This window comes from Delphinapterus leucas, chromosome 5, assembly GCF_059928025.1.
Source record: "Delphinapterus leucas isolate spDelLeu-1000000601 "Yukka" chromosome 5, BTC_Dleu_Yukka2, whole genome shotgun sequence".
NCBI lineage: Eukaryota > Metazoa > Chordata > Mammalia > Artiodactyla > Monodontidae > Delphinapterus > Delphinapterus leucas.
The window spans coordinates 2,134,695-2,158,284 of NC_143133.1; the positions used below are offsets into that span (position 1 = coordinate 2,134,695).

Genomic DNA, 23,590 nt, shown 5'->3' on the forward strand with positions numbered 1-23,590 from the left:
GCAGCGGCTTACCGGCGGGAAGGGATCTAACCGGAGGCGCCTGACAGGCCACAGTCCCATTTGCCCCCGGACACTGCGCCCGAGTGACGACCCGCCCGCTGAGGACCTCGGGGTTTTGGGCGCTCCGTCCGGAGGGCCGTTGGGCGGGGTCCACCCTGACCGGACCCTCCTCGCATCGTCCACTCCCGTCCAAAATACGCCCGCAGATACGCGGCATCTGCGCGGGGGCGCGGGGGCGCGGGTTCGCCCACCCTGGGGCCTCGGCCGGGCCGGCGAGGAGGAGGGGGCGTGAGGTCAGGACTTTCCGGTGCCTCGCCTGCCCCGGGGTCAGCGGGGAGGAGCAGGTGCCCCCAGGGCGCGCTCGGTCCTGGGCCCGCGCTGGGGGAGACCCCACGGCAGCTGGAGGTTCTGGACTTCCGGACCTGCCAGCACCTCCTGCTTCCCTTCCGTCCCTTGGAATTCAGGCGTCTATGGCCGAACTATCCGGGAGGACAGTCCACCCCGTCAGCTCAGCACTCATGCACCTCTCCGAAAACGACACTAAATTTCAAACATCCAAGCAGTCACACTTTGCCTAACATATAATTGTTCCCCCTACGACCAAAGAGAACACGTGTTAGCTCTCCCTGAGGACACGCGTTCCTTTATGGAGGCTCAGGGGATGCTCGCCTCTTCCACCTGAGCCGTGCTACCCCCGCTTAGAAGCCTTCACATGACACAGCGGAGGTAAGAGCTGGTGGGCGCGCGGCAGAGGGGAGGAAGAGCTGGGCAATATGTCGGCAAACGTACTCACATGGAAACACTCTGGCTTCATAACCCCCTTCTTGCACGACTCCTTCTACACACGCCCCTTTGCAAGGAGTAGGAGGCAGGGCTGGGACGGGCCATCCACATGGATACTGACATTTCCAAGGACTGTGCCTGCAGTGGAGTGGAGAGGCCAGGGTGGGCAGAGGTGGGTGTGCTCGGGCGACCCAGGACCCAAAGCTGGGGCTTTATCAGCTTGTTGCTGGCACGTTCCACCGCCACAGAACTCAGCAGCAGGCCCCCCCGTGATCAGCGGCTTGGCGAATTTAAGTAGCAACAGCTGCAGGAGGGTTTACGTGTGGGTGGAGTCTTGAGTCTGCACGATGTTAACAGCAGGCTAGGCCTACACAGCGAGGTGAAGCCAGCCCCGTTTGTGGCCCCGACACCTGCCAGGGCCTTCGAGATCTGTGGAGCCACGCACCTGGCAAACACCTATCTCTGAACAATCCTAGAAAGAAGGTAAAGATGCAGAAATCTCATCCAACGTGGCCTCATCTGTCCCTTACGCCTGCCACCAGGGGGCGCTCTGGCCCTGTCCCTCTGCCCTTCTGAGCCCCAACACGGCCTAACAGCGCCCCAAATCAAACTCCCGATTCTCCCCACCAGCCTCCCCGTTGGGGGAGCCAGAATCAGTCACCCTCTTCCCACATGTCCAGTCTGGCTAATCCTCCAATCTCTCCATGGTCACTTCTGTGGCTGTGATCTCAGGGATGGGCTTCATTTTCTAAAATTTATTTCTGGCTCTGTTGGCTCTTCGTTGCTGCGCGGGCTTTCTCTAGTTGCGGCGAGCGGAGGCTACTCCTTGTTGCAGTGCATGCGCTTCTCATTGCCGTGGCTTCTCTTGTTGCGGAGCACGGGCTCTAGGCGCGCAGGCTTCAGTAGTTGTGGCTTGTGGGTTCTAGAGTGCAGGCTCAGTAGTTGTGGCGCACGGGCTTAGTTGCTCCACGGCATGTGGGATCCTCCCGGACCAGGGCTCGAACCCGTGTCCCCTGCATTGGCAGGCGGATTCTTAACCACTGCGCCTCCAGGGAAGTCCCAAGGATGGGTTCTTGATGTGAGTGTTAGGGCCACCCGGCAGGGCTGCCAGCTGACGGTGAGGCCTCTGCCACGTGCCGCATGGTCACCTGGGGTGTGAGGACCAGTGCCTCACTCTCGGAGACTGGGGGCAGGGCACGGGGGCTGGGGGACCTGCCCACCTCTGCACCTGCACAGGGAGGCAGCATTCTGTGCAAGGCCGTAGCCCCCCAGGGCCGCAAGGGCGGGCAGGTGGCTCCTGTGTCCTTATGAAGCCTCCTGGGTCAATGCAGATGCAGCCCAACCCCTCCTGCCTTCACAGCGGCCTGGCACTCCAAAGCATTAATCAAGACTGGGTATGGATTGGGGCAAAGCCGATCATGGCTGCTGGGGTGCCGGGATTACGGGTGATTTCTTTCTTTTCTGATTTCTAAACTATGTGCAAACTTGTTTCACTGATGACTGAAAATTTATGTAACATTAAGTAACACTGAATTATACACCTCAAGGCAAATATGCTTGGTTGACCAAAAACATTAGCCTGAATCCCATCAGTCCCAAGCCTTGTGATTAACTGAGGACTGTCTGGAAGTGAGGAATAGAGGTGATTCACAGTTTATCGGCATGTAGCTCCCACAGAGGCTTGGCCGTGTTCCAAAAGTGCAATACGTCAGGAGAGGCGTTTTAACATGAAGAGAAGTACAGGAAAGTAACTCTTGACGTTACAGCACCCCTTACGGCATTCATTACATAGCATCTCCTTGTCTGATTTATAAAACATAATTTATTTTTTGAACTTCTTCCTCTTCAGAGCCTTCCATTCACCTTCCTGTGTGGCCAGGCTGTTAAAAAGCTGCTTCACTTTTCGTTTTCTTTCCGCGTCCCTTTAAAAAAAAAAAAAAAAGCCCATTTTTGGATACTTTTTGGAGGACATCTTACCCTTTTTCCTATCTGACCCAATAGCAGTTCACATCCGCGTGGGGCCTGCAACTCCGCCCAGGACAGAGGACAAGTGAGGGGAGCAGGCCCCCTGGCCCGCCCTCACCCCGGCCCAGCACCCACACCAGCACCTGCCAGACCCCGTCGCCCCTCACCGTTCCATGATCTCTGAGAGCTGCATCCGAGCCAGGAACTGGTTGTCCTTGCGGATCTCCCGGACGGCACCTTTAAATTCTCGCTTGTGCTTATGGATCAGTCTCTTCCTTTCCTGCTCCTCCTTTGTGCAGCCCTGCTTCTTCCCAAACTCGAGGCTGAAGGTGCAAAGCCAGCCTTGAGGGCGCAGGGTCTGCGCACCCAGAGCCTGCCAGGCCTCCAGTCAAGGCCGCCCCCAGCCACAGCCCCGGACTCCCAGGCCCCTCTGGGGCTGGGGTGCTGGGGGGGCCTCCGTACTCACACTTTGACCAGCCGGGGGGTGAACAGTTTCAGCGGCACCGGCTTGCTCTTCTCACAGACCAGCGGTCGATAGTGCTTCGGCTGCTTTTCCATTTCCGTCAAAATGCTCCGACTCAGCTCCTGACACGTGAGAAAAGCTGACACCGCCTGGCCTGCCCACCGTGGCCTCCGGAGCTCCTCCCTCCGGGCCGCCCCTTCCCCTGAGCCCGGCGGCTGCAGGTGCAGAGCCACTGTGCCCAGAAGGCCCGGCTCTCACGAAGCTTCCACCTTCCTGCAGCGTCCTCGTGGCATCTGGCCTGGTGGGACTTCAGACCTACAGACCCATCGAGCAACAGAACGGTCTCTCCCAGAGGAACGTGGGGAGCACACGATGGGGACCAGCCCATTTGTACAGAGGGGAGCCCCCAGGCCAAAAGGCAGGCGCTCCTCATGGCTTCCTGTCGCCTGGTGCAGGGCAGTCGGACCATCCTCAGAACCCGAGTGACCTGGGAGGGGCGCGGGGCCTGGAGCCGCTGCCCAGGCTGATGCGGGCGGCCGGCCTTGATTCCTAGCGCCGGAACCCCCGTGACAGAAACGCCCACCAGCCTGCCCCAACTCCGGGACACGGCCCCGCCAGGGGAGGCCTCACCTGGAGCTCGGGCGGGCAGCTGCGGGCTGCCAGGTGCTCCATCAGGAGGGCTCGCAGGGGCTGCACGATGTCGTGGAAGGAGGGCAGGGCGCCATAGACGGTCACACAGCGCTGCACCAGAGCCAGACACACGGCCAGGCAGGACAGCCTGCATGGGTGACACCCGGCCTCAGGCGAACAGGAAGGAAGGGCCCCTCCCCGTCACCAACAAAGCCCATCATCTTGGCAAAGATGAAAACCTTCCACTCGTGGGCCTGGGCCGCAGGACCCTGAGGTCAAACATCTGCCCTGGGCAACGGCTGCGGCCCGATGGCTGATGGGATCAGGAGTTAAAGAAAACATCCTGCTTCCCTGAATAGGAAAGAACGTTGCGGGAAATGCAGCAACAACTTGGAAAGAGTACTCGGTGTTTTTTGTTTTTTAAACAGAAGAAAAAGTTTAGTAACACATATACATTTCTTGGGAGAGACCCAAGAAAACTGACTCACTCACTACAATGGCTGGAGCCCTCATCTTAAATAAACCCCGTTGTAGTTTTTAAATTACTAAAACTATTTCCAATATCAAGCAGATATACTTTGAAAATAACATTCTGGGAAAGTTAGGTTTTCATGGAAAAAAATGGCCATCAGGATGTGAACAGACATTTCTCCAAAGATTATGAATGTACAACAAGCACATGGAAAGATGTTCATTACTAATCATTAGGAAAATCAAGGCAGAATCGTAATGAGATACCGCCTCATACCCATGAGGATGGCTACCATCAAAAATCCAGAAATTACTAAGTGTTGACAAGGATGTGAAGAAATTGGAACCCTCATATGCTGTTGGTGGGAATGTAAAATGGTACAGCTGTGGTGGAAAACAGCATGGAGGTTCCTCAAAAAATTAGAAATGAAACTGTCATCTGACCCAGCAATTCCATCTCTGGGTATAAACCCAGAAGAACTGAAAGCAGCAACTGGAATAGATACTTGTACCCCCATGTCCACAGCAGCCTTATTCAGAATAACCAAAAAGTGGGAGCGACCCAAGTGTCCACTGATGGATGAATGAATAAACAAAATGTGGTCCATCCACACAATGGAGTATGGTTCAGCCTTAAAAAGGAAGGAAATTCTGATACCTGCTAAACATGGATGAACATTGAGGACACTACACTCAGTGAAATAAAATAAGTCACAAAAGGACAAATCCTGTGATCCCACTTATATGAGACGCAGCAGAGGAGTCAAAGCCACAGACAGGAGGAGGATGGTGGGGCTTGTGGTGTGGCGTGGGATCAGTGTTTAATGGGGACAGTTTCAGTTTGGGAAGATGAGTAAGTTCTGGAGATGGAGGGTGGTGACGGTTCCTTAACAGTGTAAAGGTACTTAAGATGCCACCGAACCATACATTTAAAAATGGTTAAGATGGTAAATGTTATCTGCATTTTAACACAATAAATGTCAACAAAAAAATTCAAATAACCATAATTTTTTTAAAAATCAGAGAATGGAAGGACTTAGGAGAAAAAGTCCTAGTCCCCTCCTCATTCTACTTCTACAGACTGAAGGATGTGACCTCACAAAATCCCCTTGTTGAAACTGAACCCCTAACGTGGTGGTATTTGGAGGTGATTATGTCTCCCAGTCCAGGAACACAGACGTGTTTCCATTCATTCACGTCTTTGTTAAGTACTTTCAACAAATGTTTTGTAGTTTCCATCGTACTAGTCTTCCACCTCCCTGGATAAGCTAATTCTTAAGTAATTTTATTCCTTTTGATGCTATTGTAGATGGAATTGTTTTTGCAATTTCCTTTCAGACTGTTCATTGTTTGTGTGTAGAAATACAACTGACTTTTGTACGTTGACTCTGTATCCTGCTACTTTGCTGAATTCACTTATCAGATCCAATAGCTCTTCTGTGGAACCTTTAGGATTTTCCACATATAAAATCATTTCATCTGTTAACAGAGATAACATGGGTGCATCTTCAAGGCTGGGTGCTGGGTCACGTCTGGCTTGCAGCCTGGCCTCTCGGAGGTCTAAGCTGGCACCACGGCCCGGAGCCCCAGGCCCGCACGTACCTGGTGTGGTTGGCCTCTGTCTCAGTCTGGGCTTTCAGTCTTCCTGCCCACTGGAGGGGGAGGCTTCTCCTGTGCCACGTGGTCGTGGCCTCCTCGTCAGAAACCAAGAGCAACTCCGAGTTCTTCCCAAGTGCTCTGAAAGGGTGCACCAGAGTGTAACCTGGATTCCAAGTGGGACAGGGACAGAGTCGGCCTCTGAGGCTACCGGGCTCGCAGGGCAGGCTCTGCAGGGTGAAGCCTTTGGAAGTTCATTCTAACAAATACGTGCTGTGCTTACCACCAGAGACAAGCGACAGCTTTGACAGGGGTGTGTGGGCCAAGTCCAAGCTCAGACCAGGCCCCTGCCCTCGTGGGCAGACTAGACTGAGTATCAGTAAGAAACGACGGACAAAGGAAAAGCAGAGGAGGGTGAGGCGGGTTTGTCAGGAGAGCTGGGGCGGTGTGGGGCAGGGTGCAGAGCTCACCAGGCCAGAGAAGGCCTGCTCCAGAGACCCGGGGAGCGAGCAGGACTTAAGCCCTCCGTCACTCAGAGGAGCAGTCGAAGCAGACGGAAAGGACTGCCGGGGAGGGCGCCAGGCCGAGTGCGGTCCAGGCACGGCAGAGTGGGCGGTGGCTGGGCATAGGGTGGGGGGCATACGGGCGACAGCCAGTCCGCTGACCAGTCCCGACTCCAGCATCCAGTGCCCTCCACCGGGGCCCCTCCTCCAGCACTGCAGCCACCCTGACGTCTCCCTGGGGTGTGGCTGTCCCCCACCCCGTGCCCATCCCCACGGCTGGCAGAGAGGAGCCCGCAGCGTGGGGCTCAGAGAAATCAGGCAAGTGTCCATGTGAGGTTACGAGGAGAAAGTGGAAGGGCAGGGAAGGGAAAAGGGGGCAGGGAAGGGAAAAGGGGGCAGGGAAGGGAAAAGGGGGCAGGGAAGGGAAAAGGAGGCCGGGAAAGCAGCCCCTCTAGACATGGAGGAGCGAGGGGACAAAGGTGGGCAGCTCCTGGAGGGCGAGGGAGCCGTGGCGTGAGTGGGCAGAAGCGTGGGGAGCAGTGTCGGCATCCTGTGTGGGGGAGGGGAGGGGAGGGTGTGATAGTTCTGAAGAGCAACAACTGCTGAAACCCTCTCTCAGAATACTGCTGTCCATGATCTCCTTCCAACATTCAGAACATCGTAGGAACTACAGGAGCGGTGCTGCTGACTAGAGATACACCGTGAGCTACACAAGTTAAAGTGTTCTTGTTGCCACATAAAACGAGTAAAAACAAAAAGGTAAATCTTTTTTTTTTTTTTTTTTGCGGTACGCGGGCCTCTCACCGCTGTGGCCTCTCCCGTTGCGGAGCACAGGCTCCGGACGCGCAGGCTCAGCGGCCATGGCTCACGGGCCCAGCCGCTCCGCGGCATGTGGGATCTTCCTGGACCGGGGCACGAACCCGTGTCCCCTGCATCGGCAGGCGGACTCTCAACCACTGAGCCACCAGGGAAGCCCCCAAAAAGGTAAATCTTAATGGATGTATTTTATTTACCCTCCCCCCCAAATACTGTTTCAACACACAGTCAATACAGTGAACCTCAGTATTTTATGTATTTCTGGTAGGTAGTCTTGCCACCTGGGGGGTACTTTACACTAAGCTCAGACTCCCCACACGTGGAAATGGGCTACTGTGCTGGACAGATAAAGTGGGATCCTGATTTTTTTCAAAATGTGGGTTTACACACATCCACACAGGGAAAAAAGGATGCTACTCTGGATGATGAGACTTGAGATTCTTTTGTCTTCTTTCTAACTTCCCCACATCCTAAGCTTTCTACAATGAATACCGATTCCTATTAAAAGTCTAAAGTACAGTATATTTGCAAACGCTGCCTCCAATCAACTCACCTTGGCTCTGCTTGTTGGGAGCTGCGATGTGAAGAATCCCAACAAGAAAATTGATGAGCTCAGGTATGAACCTCTGGGACAGAGACACATAGTCCAGGAACAGGCAGCACACGAAGAGCCCCTTCACCACGTCTTGGAGGGACTGGATGGGACACTGGCAAAGGAACACAGGGCACAGTGTCCACTTGGGAACAACATTCACAACACTGCACCAGGCAGACAGCCTGGCTTCCGCGGGGGGCCACGGGCCCCGACCTTCCTCTGCACGGGGTGGGGGGGAGCGCCACCCCCACGGCAGGGTCGAGGCGCGTGGCGTGCAATCAGGCACAGGGCCCTGTGACCGTAAGGTCCCACCCTTTCGGAGCGAACGCTGATAACTGCCACAGCAAGTGGGCACCGATCACACGCCCTCTCAAGGAAAACGGAGATATTTGGACTTTTAAAGCCAAGAGGGGAATAGAACCCCAGATCAGACACGATGCCCTCATGTGCTTTCTGGGGTCACGCCCTCTGCCACCTCACCCGGGAGCTCTGGGAAGGAGCTGCTACGCAGGCCTCGCTGACGAGCCTTTCTTACTCCTGCCCAAGGAGGGCCAGTCTCCGCGGCCCCGCTCAGCCCCAGGGAGGGCTGGCTCCGATGGGGAGGCCCTGACGTACCTTGGTTAGCAGCTGGCTCAGACACAGCAGCGCAGGCGTGACCACCGGGTGCCGGAAGTCAGAGGTTGGAAACAACATCCCAGCAATTTTCAAGTAAACGAGCTGGAAAGAAAGCGCCACCACACGGGCTAAAGAAGGGAGACACACAACCTGACGCGTACCTCTGGGCTGTTCTGCGGAAACTAAGACCACCACCCACCGAGGACGGTGACTGCAGGCTGCCCACGAGCACCAGACCCCAGACGGTGGGAACCAAGTGGCTACTGCTGAGATCCCAGAAACATCACCCTGTCAGCTCACCACCAGCCACTCAGAGGAAGTCCACGAGCTGGTCACACACCCTGGGACCCTCACCCTCGATGTTGCCTTTAAAACCCCTCCCCTGAAGGCCAGCAGGTAGTCCACGTCTCTTGAGCACGAGCTGCCTGTGCTCCTGGACGGGTGCCTGCAGTAAACGCTGCACGTTTCTTCCCCACAACCTGGCACCAGTCGGCTGTCTTTGCTGTGCGCTGGGCAAGGGTGGACCCCAATTTGGTTCAGTAACAACATCAACTCATGAAACCTCACGCCAGCCTACGGGACAGGTACCACTGAGCCATCACTACCGCCTACAGCCGGGAGAGGCCAGGCCCGCGCAGCCCAGGACGGAAGCCCGGGCAGCCTGCCAACCCCCCTGGCCTCCCCACTACTCCTCGCCGGGGACAGGCTCCGGGGTGGCAGGCTGGATACCCTCGGCCACAGCTCGGGCACCCACCTACCCCAGGTCACACAGAGAAAGGGGCCGAGGCCACAGACACTGGCTCAGATGCCTTCCCAAGGAGTCTACTGATCCATTGACATAAAGCCAAACTTTTGTTTTTTTTTTTTTTTTGCAGTACGCGGGCCTCTCACTGTTGTGGCCCCTCCCGTTGTGGAGCACAGGCTCCGGACGCGCAGGCTCAGCGGCCATGGCTCACAGGCCCAGCCGCTTTGCGGCATGTGGGATCTTCCCGGACCGGGGCACGAACCCGTGTCCCCTGCATCGGCAGGCGGACTCTCAACCACTGCGCCACCAGGGAAGCCCTAAAGCCAAACTTTTAAGTTCCTGCCAGTCGCCGTTAGTTCATTTCAACACGAAGACCAGAAAATGGAACGGACTGAGCAGTACTTCTTCAGTGACCAGAGCTGACGACACGGCCCATGGCTGTCATGAAACGGTCAGAAACCTCAGAGAGGTCAGAGGTCGCTGTGCACAATCAGGTGGAGCAACCAGCCCACAGGTTCAGGTCCTCAGGAAAACACACCCCGGTCTGCCATCAAGACTAACACGGCACCGTTCACGGAGAAGTCAAACCAGGAACTTTGCTCCTGGGCCCACGTTAGCTAGTTGTTAACAGGTCAGCAGTCCTTCCAGGCCTGGCCCAGCGTGCCCTCCAGATGGCTGCAGAGGCTCTGGGGCAGACCACCCTCTTGAAGCCACCAGCCCCTCTGTGCCATGGCAGCACACTGGACAGCTGGCGGCCGCGGGTCAACGGCCAGATGACACACGCCCCTGGCTTACCACGTCCAGGCCCGGGAAGGCCGCCCGGCCTGTGGTCTCAACCATTCCTTCCATGTCATGCATGGCATCTCGGAGGACAAATTTCACGGCGCTGCTTGCGGCTTCAGGAAACATCTGGCAAAGGTTATACAACTGCCTGTTCATCAGAGACATGTCAGGGGAGAATGTCCATAGGTAACAAAAACATAGAAACCCCCTCAAACCACCCACGTTTATCATCTATCTTCCTGTGAAGTCACGTGCCGGCTGAGCTGGAGCTGGAAGCCCCTGGATGAATGCACTTTTCCTTACTGACACCTGGCTGGCCGTCTCGGTGATCCAGGTAGTTTTTCTAATAGTGTTTTATAATAACCTATATTCATTTTTGTTATTTGCTAAGAACCTGGTCATAACTTCTCAGTACTGGTGGCAAAAGTAGCTCTGTTTATACAAGTAACAGCACGGGGAGCATATTCTAAGGGCCAGACGTGGCTGACAGTCCTGAACCCAGTGGTGCCTCACCAGCACTCCTGGGCGCAGAGGCTGGCACGGGGTGGAGGGGTGTGCAGGTGGCCAGCCCGAGGGCACCACCAGGCACCTGCTCTCACGGACCCTCCCAACTGAGCACCCTGCCCGCTGCGCCCTGCTCCAGCCACCACGGGGCCAGGAGCCACCATGCTGCTCTGCTCTCACGGGGCCTGGTGCAGAGCCTGGCCCGGGGACCCCGTGCAGGACAGCAGCAGGCAGACGAATGAAACAGAAAATTCGCCGTCAAATATTAATAAACTGAAGGGACCCTACTGTCTTAAAGTCGATTCGTTTGCAGTTAAAAGCAGGTCCCATCTCTAGGGCAATGGGAGCAGCGCGTCAACACGACTTAGGAGCAGGATGGCGTATGGAAATCACCGCAGCTGTGCGAGCTGTGGGCCCATTGGCAAGGCTGCCTTAATAACTCCGAAGTTACTCTACTACTTTACTAAAAGGCACAAAATTTGTTCAACTGAGCCCCACGTTCCAGATAAGGCACCCCGTTTTCACTTACACAACCAACTTATTGATTCCGCCAAGGTCTGGAGGATCACTTGTAGCCAAATCTCCGACGTATTCCAGAAGGAAGCCAAACAGTTTCTGCAGGAACAGGGTTGGGGCCAGAGCTCAGGGCTGAGCCCAGAACGGAGCCACGGCACAGGACGCCCTGCCCCCTGTGCCCCCGCACCGGGTGGGGCGAGGGCCTCAGGGCCAGCGAAGGGGGCGTGTGACCCAAGGCAGGCACGGGGGCGAAGAGCACAGGGTCTGGGTGCTGCCTCGGCCGGCGGGCGACGCCTCAGTCCTAGACCAGGAGCGCGCCGGCCGGGCGCCAAAGAGGACGAGGCACGTTCCTAGCTATCTACTTCCCCAAAGCCTGGCTTTGCTGTGTGACGGTGCGCGCGGTGGACTCAGTGTAAACTGAGGTCAACAGCTCGGCCTCCTCCTGGGCCTGCCGTGGCCCTGGAGCTGACGCACATCCGGGCCTGGCTCTCTGCCCCCCGACCCGCACCCCACCGTGAAATCTCGCGGCCGTAAGCACGGGGTGCACTTCGGGACTACCAGCTTCACGGTTACGACGCCCACACAGACCAGGGCTCTTCCCTGACACTCCCAACACTGCAGACAAACGACTCAGCGTACTTCTAGTTTTGCTTTGTTTCCCACTGCGAGACTTGGATGGTTGCATTTCTGAATTCTCTCCACAACCAAAAGCTGCTCTTCCATCGATCTTCCCGATAATAAAGACTTCAATTCCTCATAGGATTCGGGAGCTATCAAAATAAATACAAAACACACTCCACGCTTAACTTGTAAAATGAGAATTACATTTCTGGTAACGGAGATAAAAACTGAACACAAATTAAATAATAGAACATCTTTTACTTCACCCAAAGAAATACTTCCACCTATTTTATAGAAGCACTCGTTTTGTGTAATTACCACACTGCTTCTAACGTGTGCCCGCATGCCCGCCAAGGGTGAGGCTCGAGGAAACTGGGCTGCCTGCAACAAGCCTCAACGAAGAAATGACCCCAAGCTCCCCTCCAGGAGGAATCCCAATGCCCGACACGGGGAGGGAGGAGGGGACAGTGCGCGGGCGGGGTGGCCGCCGGGACCGTTCAGAACAGGCTGGAAGCTGGAAGGAGCCCCGCGAGCAAAGCAGTGTCACGCCTGAGATGCCCCCGGCAGCCAGCTCCACCCGCCGGTTCAACCGCTCTGGAAACACCCTTAAGTCGCAGGACAGCTTAGGCCTGTGGACTGGAACCGGATGGGGTGTCTGCACGTGGGACAGAGCAGCCCACCGTGTGCTACATGCCATGTCACGAGGCCTGAGCCCGGCTCCGCGGCCACCCTTGCCCACAAAGGGCCGACTTGTCAAGCGGCAGGGACCTCCGCCGGCGGCCTGCAGAACTGCTGCAGGCACATAGCAGAGGCTGACGTGCTGCCCAGAGCACTCGGGTCAGATCCCAGGGGCGTCGCGGAGAAGGATGACCATGCCTGTCTGCCAGCCAGGACAGCACAGACGGGCTGTGCGAGTGTGTCCAGGCCTGTACCCTGTCCCACTCCATGACGCAGCCCGTGAGGCCGACGCCACCAGGTCACTGCGGTCACTCCCCAGTTGTCTGTCTACCTGCGAACATATAGGGCAGCTCGGCCCTGGCAGCCTCCCGGTCGTCGGCTGTTGATCGCTCCCCGGGATTCGGACGCTGCTCCTCCTGGGTCCTCTCGCTCCCGTCCTTGCTCTGCACGTCAGACTCCAGGCCCGAGGGGCCGTCCGGGCCATCGCTCTCCTCTGGGTCCCCCTCGCTCGAGCCTTTGCCCTCTTCCCCTTCGCTCTCACTGCTACTGGCTTCCCCGCTCGGCTCTTCCTCGACGTTCATCTTTCCATCCTGGGAACAGAATGTGGGAACCAGCGGCATCACTCCTCAGGGGACAGCAGCTGGCACAGCCTGTGACCGTGTCTGAGGGCCATGCACGTGCAGACGCTTTATGCTACTTGTCTGCCAGGAACACGCGGCCCGGTGCTGCACCGTCCACGGGCGTGGGGCCTCTCTCCCACCTCCTGCGGGGCTGCTACACGTCACAGGGCTAAAGGCCTGGGAACCGCAGTCCCCACACCCTGCCGCCAGGACTCTGGGCAGGGCTTGTCTCTGCTGGGGAGCGGCGGGGGTCCAGGATGCGGAAGGCGCCCCAGTGGACAGGCTCCGGCTGCTGAATGTCTGGCAGCCCTGCTGCTCGTGGGGCTAGGGAACAGCTGGGGCTTCCTGGCATGTGGGCTGCACGCGGAGGTGGCGGGACCTCAACATCGGAGGGTGACCCCTGACGACTCCCCCAGATAACCCATTGTTTTGCGAGCACCCAGTTTCCCGTCTTCGAATCCTTTCTGCTCGAGACCCCTGGCCTTCTCCTATCTTCCTGCCCCGAGTGGGGCCGACGCTCTGAAAGGGGAGAGGAGTATAGAGCTAATGGGGCTCGCGAATGAAAAACCTCACCAACTTTAGAAAGAGCCACAGAGAAACTGCTTCTAAAAAGACTCACAATTTCCACCTGTGGTAAACCTATCACGTGAAAAACCAGGAAATGTGTTGCTTTAAATTAAAAAAAAAAAAAAAGGAAATGAAGGCAAACATCTTACTTTGTAAGAAAGCAAACGCCTGTCATCTTTGTCTAGTACGAAGCCATCACTTAAGTCATCCGCTGACATGTGTTTCGGTCTCTTAATATGTTCACCCTCCTCCTTTCCAAGCATCCTCCGGAGTCTTTCAGCCTGAGCAGGAAAGACAGAAAAGCTGTCTGCCGTGCTGTGAGCACGTGGCAGGGACGCACGCTCCAGGCTCCCTCGGCCGTCACAGCTGCTTCAGGCCTGCCTTCTGCTTTCTTCAACCAGACATGCAAACCCTTGGCAAGCACCGTGTGGAAGACTTATTTTAACAAAAATAAAAATACTGCGGCAGAAATATGTTCCCGTCACAAGGAAGGAAAAGCTGTCACCCTGAGGGCTTTCTGGCCAAATGATGGTGGCCAACCATCGGCCTCACTCACCACCAGGCCCCAGAAGAGGAACAGGACACTTTACACTGAGGTCTGCATCCATTTAACAAGCAGCTCAGCTACTCTGTCCCTATGAACCATGCAATGGCCACAGGAGACGGCCCACGAGGGGGGTACTGAAAAGGCCAGATGCACGACAGTATGCCTCCACTTCATTTTTGTTTTGTAACGTAAGGAAATTTAAAAAACCTTTAAGAGAAAAGAGGTGAAAAGGTAGTGCACTATATCGCTAGCAGCTGTTCTGAGGTAAAGGGATTAGAAAGAAAGTCATTTTTAATTTGTTATATTGGGTATTATCTGCATTTTTTTTCCTTTTATAGTTAAAAAAAATAAAACTTGTTTAGAGACTAAAAAGATTCCACTGGTAAAACACAGCACACCTCCAGCCCATTGAACACAACAAGGTGGAAAGGGCCTTTCCAGTAGTAGCAGCTTCCCAGAGCAGCCCTGCCCCGCCCCTGCCTCGCCCCGCCCCCTGCCCCGCCCCCTAGACACCTCTAGGCACTTGAGCCTCTCCCGCTCCTCCTGGGCCAGCTCCTCCTCCGTCTTCATCCTGTTAGAGGGCGGTGCTTTCATTTCAAAGCCGAGCTCACGAACCATCATGTCGTATGCGTCAGGCTAGGGCAGAAAGAAGAAATTGTTTTTTTAAAGAAAAGACCTGCATAACGAGCTTCCTGCACACCCCAACTGTGGCTGGACATCTTTACGGAAGAAGCTAAACCACAGCCTAAGTCTTTTCTTCTTGTGTGACAGAGGCCTGTTCTAATCAGTCTCGAGGATGCCTTTAGGTCATATACAACTATTCGCTCCTCGAAAATTCTTAAAGTATATCTGCTTTAAGAAAACTAAAACTTGGGCTTCCCTGGTGGCGCAGCAGTTGAGAGTCCACCTGTCGATGCAGAGGACATGGGTTCGTGCCCTGGTCTGGGAAGATCCCACATGCTGCGGAGCGGCTGGGCCCGTGAGCCATGGCCGCTGAGCCTGCGCATCTGGAGCCTGTGCTCCGCAAAGGGAGAGGCCACAACAGTGAGAGGCCCGCGTACCGCAAAAAAAAACAAAAAACAAACAAACAAAAAACTAAACTTTGCTCATCTAGGCATTAAGCCCCCCAAATGGGATTTTGGGGGAAGCAACAGTAAGGTCAACTCACAGATGTGCAGATGGCCACACGACAAGGTAATATGGTGAAATCCAAGTATTTTCTAGAAACCAGCAACTCAAACGAATGCACCTTCTCTGACAATTTAGACTAAAAGCAATGTGGCAGGAACCAAATATTGTCCGGGGGAAAAATAAATAAATGTATATATCAATACACATACTAAGTCTTCTCATACCAAGAAACAACCATTTTCTTTACTTTCATTATTCTGGAGTAGATACTGAAGTAACTTTTAGTCTATTTCCACCCTGATGTAACACACGTCAGATACCTCAATATAAAAGTTTAACAGAAAACTTAAGTCCTAAAAGGGAGAACAGATGTCTGGCTCCCCCTCTTCTGCAGAGAAAGGCCGGGTCAATGGTCGTGAGCCCAGGCTGCCTGTGAGGTGCTGACCCCACCTTGGGTTTCTCCTTTCCACCTCTGCTCTCGGATTTGGGTGTTTTACGGGCCAGGATAGTCTGGATTTCTTTCCAGTCTTGGTCTAGCTTCTCTGTGAGTTCAAGGGCGTCTTCTCGTTGAGCCTGTCTCTCCCTCTGGGGAAAAAGAACAGAAGGCACCCCATTACTGCCGGCCTCCAGCAGACGTCCAGGCCCCACTGGACAACCGCTCAGCCTAACATGCCGACGGAGAAAGAGACCACGAGAAATCAGCATCTCAGGATCCCATCACGCAGAACGAACTTCCTGCTGTAAAACTGCTCTTCTAGATGCTCTGAGCAGTTTGCCTTTAGCAGAAGCAGTGATGTTTTGCGACTCTTGATACGTGCCAAAACACTAAAACCAACCCTCCCCCCAAACCAAAACCAAAACCCCAAGAAACCATCAGAAGTAAATGCTTGGGGCTTCCGTGGTAGCGCAGTGGTTAAGAATCCCCCTGCCAATGCAGGGGACACGGGTTCGAGCCCTGGTCCAGGAAGATCCCACATGCCACGGAGCAACTAAGCCCCTGCGCCAAAACTACTGAGTCTGTGCTCTAGAGCCTGCGTGCCACAACTACTGAAGCCCGTGTGCCTAGAGCCCGTGCTCCGCAACGAGAAGCCACCGCAATGAGAAGCGTGCAAACTGCAACGAAGAGTAGGCCCCACTTGCCGCAACTAGAGAAAGCCCGCGCGCAGCAAAGACCCGACACAGCCATAAATAAATAAATAAATAAAATTTTAAAAAAGAAGAGGAAGTACATGCTTGATGAAACTTAAAATGCATTTTGTATTCTTATTCAAAGTGAATGCTTTTATTGAATTCATAGAAAATATTAGACACAGCCTAAACCGCACAGGGAGAAAAGACTTGAAAGTGTTCAGCAGCGAGCCTGCGGGCGGTGCTGCTCCGCAGCGAGAACGGCAGCGGACGCACCTTCTCCTGCCTTGATTTGGCGATGAGCTCCTCGATCAGCTCTTTGCGTGACTTCGGCTGTTGCCCCTCCTCGCCGTGCTGTTGAGAGGTCTTCTTGTGAAGCGGCCCGCCACCTCCTCCAAAATGGGCCGCCGTCAACTCAGCTGCAGACAGAGAGCAGAAAACCCCTCTGTGAAGCCAGGCCCGGCTGCGAAGTGGGTTTTGCAGTCGCTCTGCCAACGTTTCTCCAAGCACGGTCCTGAGAGCAGACTCCACGTTTAAGAGAAAACTCTCACCCACGGCAGGTGAGACTACAGGCACAGTGACACAAACCCCCAAGATGAGCCCCTCTGAGAAAACCCAGAGGCATAAAAAGACCAAGCAGCTGTGATCCAAGTGACTGGAAACACCAAGAACCTGTTTTCCAATGTGTTAACATCTCACAGAAGATGGGCAAACGCAAACTAGCTCACGCCTGGTCCTCACGTGCCCAGGACCAGGGCCACTTCACACCCTCCCTGTGTCTCACAGAAAGTCCCGGGGGGCAGGGGGTGGAGCCAGCTACTAGAGTCACTGATTCCTAGGCTGCCTGAGCTACCAGGGAAGAAGAGAGAAACAAAACACTGGGAATCGTCGATTTTGGAATAGAAAGAAACTTTTAAAAAATCCAATTTCTTGGAAGAGAAAACAGAGGCTTAGATGCTAAGCAACTGACTTCAGATCTCATCCAGTAAGAGAAACAGCTCCTGCCTGTGGCCCTCTAACCCCGTCAGGCCCACAACCCGCCGTCTGCGCCTGCGCTCCGCCACCCCCATCATGCCTCCTTCTGGAAGCTGCTCTCGCTCCCCCTGCAGTAGACTCTGGCCCGATTTAAAGGCCAACGTTCACTCCTCTGGGCAGCAGCTCCCTCCTCCAGGCAAGGCTGTCTGCGGACTTGGGCCCCACTGCTCTCCTGATGCCTCCCCTGGGCTGACAGGTACCCCAAACACCCCTGCGCATCCTGCTTCCTCTCCACCTCCCGCGCCTACAAGAGAATTTCAGGAAGACCTCTTGGCCTGCCCTAGCCAACTCTGTCCTTCCCCACTCAAGTCCCTCTGGCTCCCGTTCCTGAGTAAAAGCCAAAATTGTTCCCGTGGCCCCAGGGGCCCAGCCCACCTGTCTGTACCATCGCCCCCTCCAGTTGCCAGGCTCCTGGCTGGTCCCAGACCGTGACACCACCAGAGGCCTGCACAACCGCCACATCCTTCGTGACCCTAATCAGGACTACCTGGCGTGTCCCAGACCGCTCCGACTTCATTTCCCCCACAGCACTTCTACTTCCGACCGGCCTGCGGGATTTACTGATTATTTAGTTTACTGTCTGGGTCTCCCCAGAAAACTGAGCTGCAGGTAGGTTTTACTCACTGCTATTTCCCCAGAACCAAGAGCACTGCCTGGCACATGCTGAATAAATGAATCAGTGAATGAGTGATTCCTCTGCTTCCTGCAAAGTTTAGCATATTAGAAAACACTATCATTTAGCATTCTACTAATTCAAGATTGTTTACAATATTTTCTGGAAAGAAAATTTACAAAACATTAACTAACGAGGTGGTATTATATAAAAGATTCCAAAAAGGATTCTCGGAGAAAAGAAAAAAAAAAAATCCATCAGTGTGTTTATATTGATGATAGGATTTAATTAGAAAACTAGGGTTGATTTTTAAGATGAAATTCTCCTAATCTAGGAGAACATATAAATTATGTAGCTGAACAAAACAGAATGTTTCCTGATGATTCATTTTAAAAGGTACGGCAAATATATTTATTTTCAAATATAAGCAGTTACCTGGAAATGTGCAAGTCACCTGGATTCTCATAAGCTCATACTAAACATCAGAGGAGGATAGGAAACCTCAAATAAACAGTTGAGTCCCCAGGACCCAACACCTGGCAGAATGGGAATCCAACTTCTCCTCTAGTCAGCCAACCGTCACAGCCTATCATACCAACGAGGCCGAGGCCGACACCTTGTGATGAATGACCAGGCCGCCAAACGTTAAGGTGCCACGGCAGTCCCCTTCAGTGACAGTGAAGGTGAACGTGTTTAAAGCGAGGCGTGCATAAAAAGTCCTGAACAATGGAAAGTGCGAAGAGAAAGGCCCTCAAGGTGAACTATGTTCCCTCCTCAACCACGAAGCCTCAGCAGAGTTGTGGTCCACCGCCCGGTGCTGTGGACAGAACCACAGGCCGCCCTAATTCCTAGGCCTTCTGCCCCCGCATCACCCAAATACCAAAAGGCAGTCATGGGCTTAACGGCTTGGCTTTCCACACACCAGAAAAACCGCTGAGTCAGTTTTAGTTTTGTGCAGCTTTGTTCTGAAGATGCTAAATAAAGGATATTCTAAATCATAAGGATGCGAACTTACGACATGACCCCAGCTTTATAAAAGGGCCCAAGATGATCAGACCTGAACCGAGTCCTAACTCAGTTCAGGTGTATATCAGTGTTAACTAATGCCACGGTTTAACCTGCTCCGTTATTATCTATAAATAAGAAGCTCAGGACTTCCCTGGTGGCCCAGTGGTTAAGAATCCGCCTGCCAATGCAGGGGACACAGGTTCGAGCCCTGATCTGGGAAGATCCCACATGCCGAGGAGCAACTAAGCCCATGAGCCACAACTACTGAGCCCACACGCCTAGAGCCCGTGCTCTGCAACAAGAGAAGCCACTGCAATGAGAAGCCTGCTCACCGCAACGAAAAGTAGCCCTGGCTTGCCGCAACTAGAGGAAGCCTGTGCGCCGCAACGAAGACCCAACGCAGCCAAAAATGAAATAAGTAAATAAATAAATTTTAAAAAAGAAATTAAAAAGAAGAAGCTCAATGTTACTTCCCCCACAAAACTGTCATAAGCGGTTCCAGAGAAAACAAAGACTAAAAGAACTAAGTAAACACTGTTAGTACACACATTGGGTCAGAACTGGTAACAGTGGTAGCAAAGCACTGTGGGTTAGTACAGAAGAGCTGTCCTAGGGGTTAGTGAGGTGGGTTTTACCCACAGCTCTGACTCACGGGTTGGTCAAATCATATTGTTTCTCTGAGCTCACGGGTAAAATGAGCTGGGGTGAAGTTCAAACAAGAGGAGGGATACTGAAGTGCTTTCTGTGACAGACAGACAGCAGGCTGTCTATCTTATCTACATATACACATTCTTAAAGACCTACACCTGCATTTTCTAGGTGTCCAAGCAGGGCAGAAAGAACGTCAGTGCTAAGCAGACTGCCCCTGATCCCAGGCCTCACCCGACAGCACTCCTCGGTCCTCGGCATCGCTGTCGCTATCGACAATGTCATTATGCTTTTCAATGTCTGCCAAAGACTGGCCGTAATGAGTTAGTTCTTCATCTTCATTTAGGTTGTAGATGCTTTTCTTTTCGTGTTGACGCTGACAGAATAGAAAAAATGAAAATCAGTCTCCTAAAATTTCCACATCCATTTAACATCAAAAAAAGAATGATTTTTTCCCCCATTTTTGTGCAATGTGACAGTGTAGCTTTAAGATTATTCTGGGTCATTTGAGCAATGATTCGGATATAAACAGAACCCACAGAAGGTAAATAAATCAATGGGGCACCCTAAGGCACTGGGAAATCGTGCAGCTCTACCCACCAGGAATGCTCCACAATCCACTCGACCCAGTTGAAGGCAGCCGTTTAGTCCAGAACCCCAGGACGCATCACTGCCGGGCACTCTGGTTAAGATATTTATCCACCTAACTGGTATGTGCAAGAGGCTGCTTCCCCCTTGGTCTAGACAGGCAAGATACACGACTGAAGACCCACCCACTGTGCACTCACAAAAGTATAAACAAACAAGGGGGAAACGGCCTTCTCTTTGTATTTGACTTCTGTGTAAAACTACAGCAAAAGACTGTTTTCCATACCTGTTGTTCCAGAGCAAACCTCTTCATCATCTTCTCCTCCGGGCTTATGTTGCTATTGTATTCTCCAAAGCGTTTATCTCTAAATATGTTGGACTTATCCCTTTCTTTGTATTCCTTTAGCAGAGTCTGGGTGCGCTGAAAAACAGATCATAGAACAATCTCTCACCGGTCCTGGCAACTCTGAGCTCTGACGGCCTGGCAGTCTTAGTCACCAAAGGGGAGGTGCTTCCACAAGGGGACACAACGCTGGCTCTAAGGAACTGGAAAATGCCATTTTCTACGCCTCAGGCCACTGAGACAAACAGTCCAAAAAAGGCCAATCTACTGGCTGGAAAGACTGATCTCAATAACCGAGGAGAAACTGGGTCGCTGCCATACAACGGCAGCAAAGAGGATGACGTCTGGAACCCAGGGGATTCTCTAGGGTGTGTGTTAGTACTTCCATGCCTAATACCAAAGGTTAAAGTAAAATGACGGCAACCAAAAAAAAGCAGAACAATCGAGCAGAGGTCACTCCACCCAGGTGAAGAAGCCAGAGGAGTTCAGGTTCTAGCCGAGTAAGGGGAGCAGGGAACAATGATCTGAGAGGCCATTTACGTCAATGACGACATCACGATCAATTACAGACACAGACCGCGGCAGCACTGCCTATCTGCTCTTTGCTTGTTATATACGTGACGTTATGTGTATATACAGTCAGTCTTTGCTATTTGCAGATTCCATATTTATGTATTTGTCTATTGGTAAAAGTTACGTGTAGCCCCAAACCAATACTCTCAGCACTTTCTGGGTCATTCATGGACATGCATGTGATGCCCAGGAGGTGCAGTCGAGAGTGAGGACTCAGAACCCCACCAGCTGCACCACTTCCCAGCGAGGACTTTGGGAAGCGCCTACAGCCTCACCTGTAAGAAGGAGAGAATGGCAGTTCCTACCTCAGGCTCTTAAGGAGAAATGAGAAAACTGAGGCTTACATGATAAAGGAAAACATGTCTAGCCTGGAGCCCATGCAATGCCCATCCCCACATCTGCCCCCACAAGCCTGCCCTGGGGTGTGTGATGCAGGGGTGCATCGGAGTCGGCTATAAGTTTGTCTTGTCTACTATTACTGCCAGCTCCTTGCAATAAGGACGATGTTTGATTCAATTCAAAGATCAATTGGGGGGACTTCCCTGGTGGCGCAGTGGTTAAGAATCCGCCTGCCAATGCAGGGGACATGGGTTTGAGCCCTGGTCCGGGAAGATCCCACATGCCGTGGAGCAACTAAGCCCGTGCGCCACAACTACTGAGCCTGTGTGCCACAACTACTGAAGCCCGTGTGCCTAGAGCCTGTGCTCCACAGCAAGAGAGGCCACCGCAATGAGAAGCCCACACACTGCAGCGAAGAGTAGCCCCTATTCACCACAACTAGAGAAAGCCTGTGCACAGCAACGAAGACCCAACGCAGCCATAAATAAATAAATAAATTTATTAAAAAGAAAAAAAGAAAAGATCAGTTGGGGTTTCCCTGGTGGCGAAATGGTTAAGAATCTGCCTGCCAATGCAGGGGACACAGGTTTGAGCCCTGGTCCGGGAAAATCCCACATGCTGTGGAGCAACGAAGCCAGTGTGCCACAACTACTGAGCCTGCGCTCTAGAGCCCATGAGCCACAATTACTGAGCTCACATGCCACAGCTACTGAAGCCCACGCACCTAGAGCCCGTGTGGTCTATAACAAGAGAAGCCACCACAATGAGAAGCCCGCGCACCGCAAAGAAGAGTAGCCCCCTCTCGCCGCAACAAGAGAAAGCCCGCGTGCAGCAACAGACCCAAGGCAGCCAAAATAAATAAATAAATAAATAATAAAATAAATAAGTTTATAAGAAAAGATCAACTGGATTAGATGCTGTGGGACAGAACACAGATTATGAGCCCATGAAGGCAGGGCCAGGTGTTACTTTACCTTTACCTCTCCACCTGCTAGAACACAGCTTAAATGTAAGGGCTCAGTGGCACATAAAGGCTTCACAGGTGTCCAAACCCAGTGCAAACCCCAGCCTTTACCAGCTGTGTGACCCTGGGAAATTTACTTGACCTTTCTGTGCTTTAATTTGTTCACTAACTTACTAATGTCTCCTCCTCAGAGTAACAACAAATATCGTTAAACAAACCAATGAGCATGTCTCAGAAGCTGCATAGAGAATGCCACCCGAACTGAATTTCAAAGTACAGAATACTCTGGAACCGTAGGCACAGGAAAGCTGGAGGCTATGACACTTTCCAAGAAGGCAGCATTTCAGTTACCCTGCAAGGGTCAAGGTTGTGCGCTTCAAAGGAGCGATACATTCCTTCTTCAAACATCTACTGAGCATGTAACCCCCTATCCTGTCCCTAACCAGCGGAGCTCAAAGTCTCAACGAGGGCAGGTTTTAAGAGGTTCGCACAGGGGCCGCGGCAGCGCGGAAGTGATGAACTCTGCCTGAGTTGGACTTGTGTGTGGGTCTCCAAGAAGGGACGGCGGTTTTGCAGGGGAATGTCGTCCCCGCCCACGCAGAAGCAGAGGCACGAAGATGAAAACAGTCCAGCTGACACATGGCACACACGATACACGACGTCTCACTGCTCCAGGCGCTGTCCCGAGAACTCTAAGTGGACGCTTCCCATCCTCCCGGCGGCCCTAGGATGTACGTACCACCATCATGGCCGATTTACAGAAGGGAAAAAGGGCACCGGAAAGTAAGTCCGTAGCTCGCCCAAGCCTGCCGGCGGCCCCTCGGGGCCGCAGGGGTTCGAGGAGCAGGGCCGTGGGTGGTCCCGGCCGGCAGGCGGGGCCGGGGTGATCCACCCCGGAGGGCCCGGCGCCCCGCTCACCTTCTGGAGGGCCCGCGCGCGCGACACCCCGGGCAGCCCCACGTCGTGGCGCGTCTTCCTGCCCAGGACCTGGAACTTCTGCCGGTTGACTTTCACCTCGAACGGGTTGGCGCTGGGCCTCGCCCGGCAGCCCCGCACGCCCGCCGGGGCCCCGGGGGCCTTCCCACGCGCTCCGGCAGACCTGGTCTTCCCCATGGCAACACGCACTGCACCTCGGGGCGCTGACGAGGAAGTGGCAGCTAGAGCGCGCGCTCCCTCCGGAGCTAACGCACGGCCCAGCAGCC

At 53.7% G+C, this 23,590-nt stretch overlaps 2 protein-coding genes across 2 annotated transcripts in view; one reads left to right on the plus strand and one right to left on the minus strand.

The window, feature by feature from the left end:
* Nucleotides 1-186: 186 nt before the first annotated feature.
* On the minus strand, nt 187-23,586 carry NOP14 (NOP14 nucleolar protein). Its single transcript, XM_022554925.3, has 18 exons — nt 23,307-23,586; nt 20,456-20,590; nt 19,816-19,957; nt 16,554-16,696; nt 15,600-15,734; nt 14,532-14,654; nt 13,621-13,752; nt 12,616-12,874; nt 11,625-11,755; nt 10,999-11,084; nt 9,978-10,113; nt 8,438-8,539; nt 7,781-7,934; nt 5,915-6,074; nt 3,842-3,989; nt 3,215-3,333; nt 2,916-3,071; nt 187-2,705 (listed from the first exon to the last, which is right to left on the minus strand). Exons 1-18 carry the CDS (start codon nt 23,499-23,501, stop codon nt 2,606-2,608), a joined length of 2,556 nt encoding a protein of 851 aa, XP_022410633.1. The 5' UTR covers nt 23,502-23,586; the 3' UTR covers nt 187-2,605.
* GRK4 (G protein-coupled receptor kinase 4) overlaps nt 23,500-23,590 on the plus strand; it is a 36,076-nt gene continuing 35,985 nt past the window's right edge. Inside the window, exon 1 of the mRNA XM_089911351.1 lies at nt 23,500-23,538. Within this exon, the coding sequence (XP_089767477.1) occupies nt 23,500-23,538 (39 nt within the window). The remainder of the gene's footprint in view (nt 23,539-23,590) is intronic.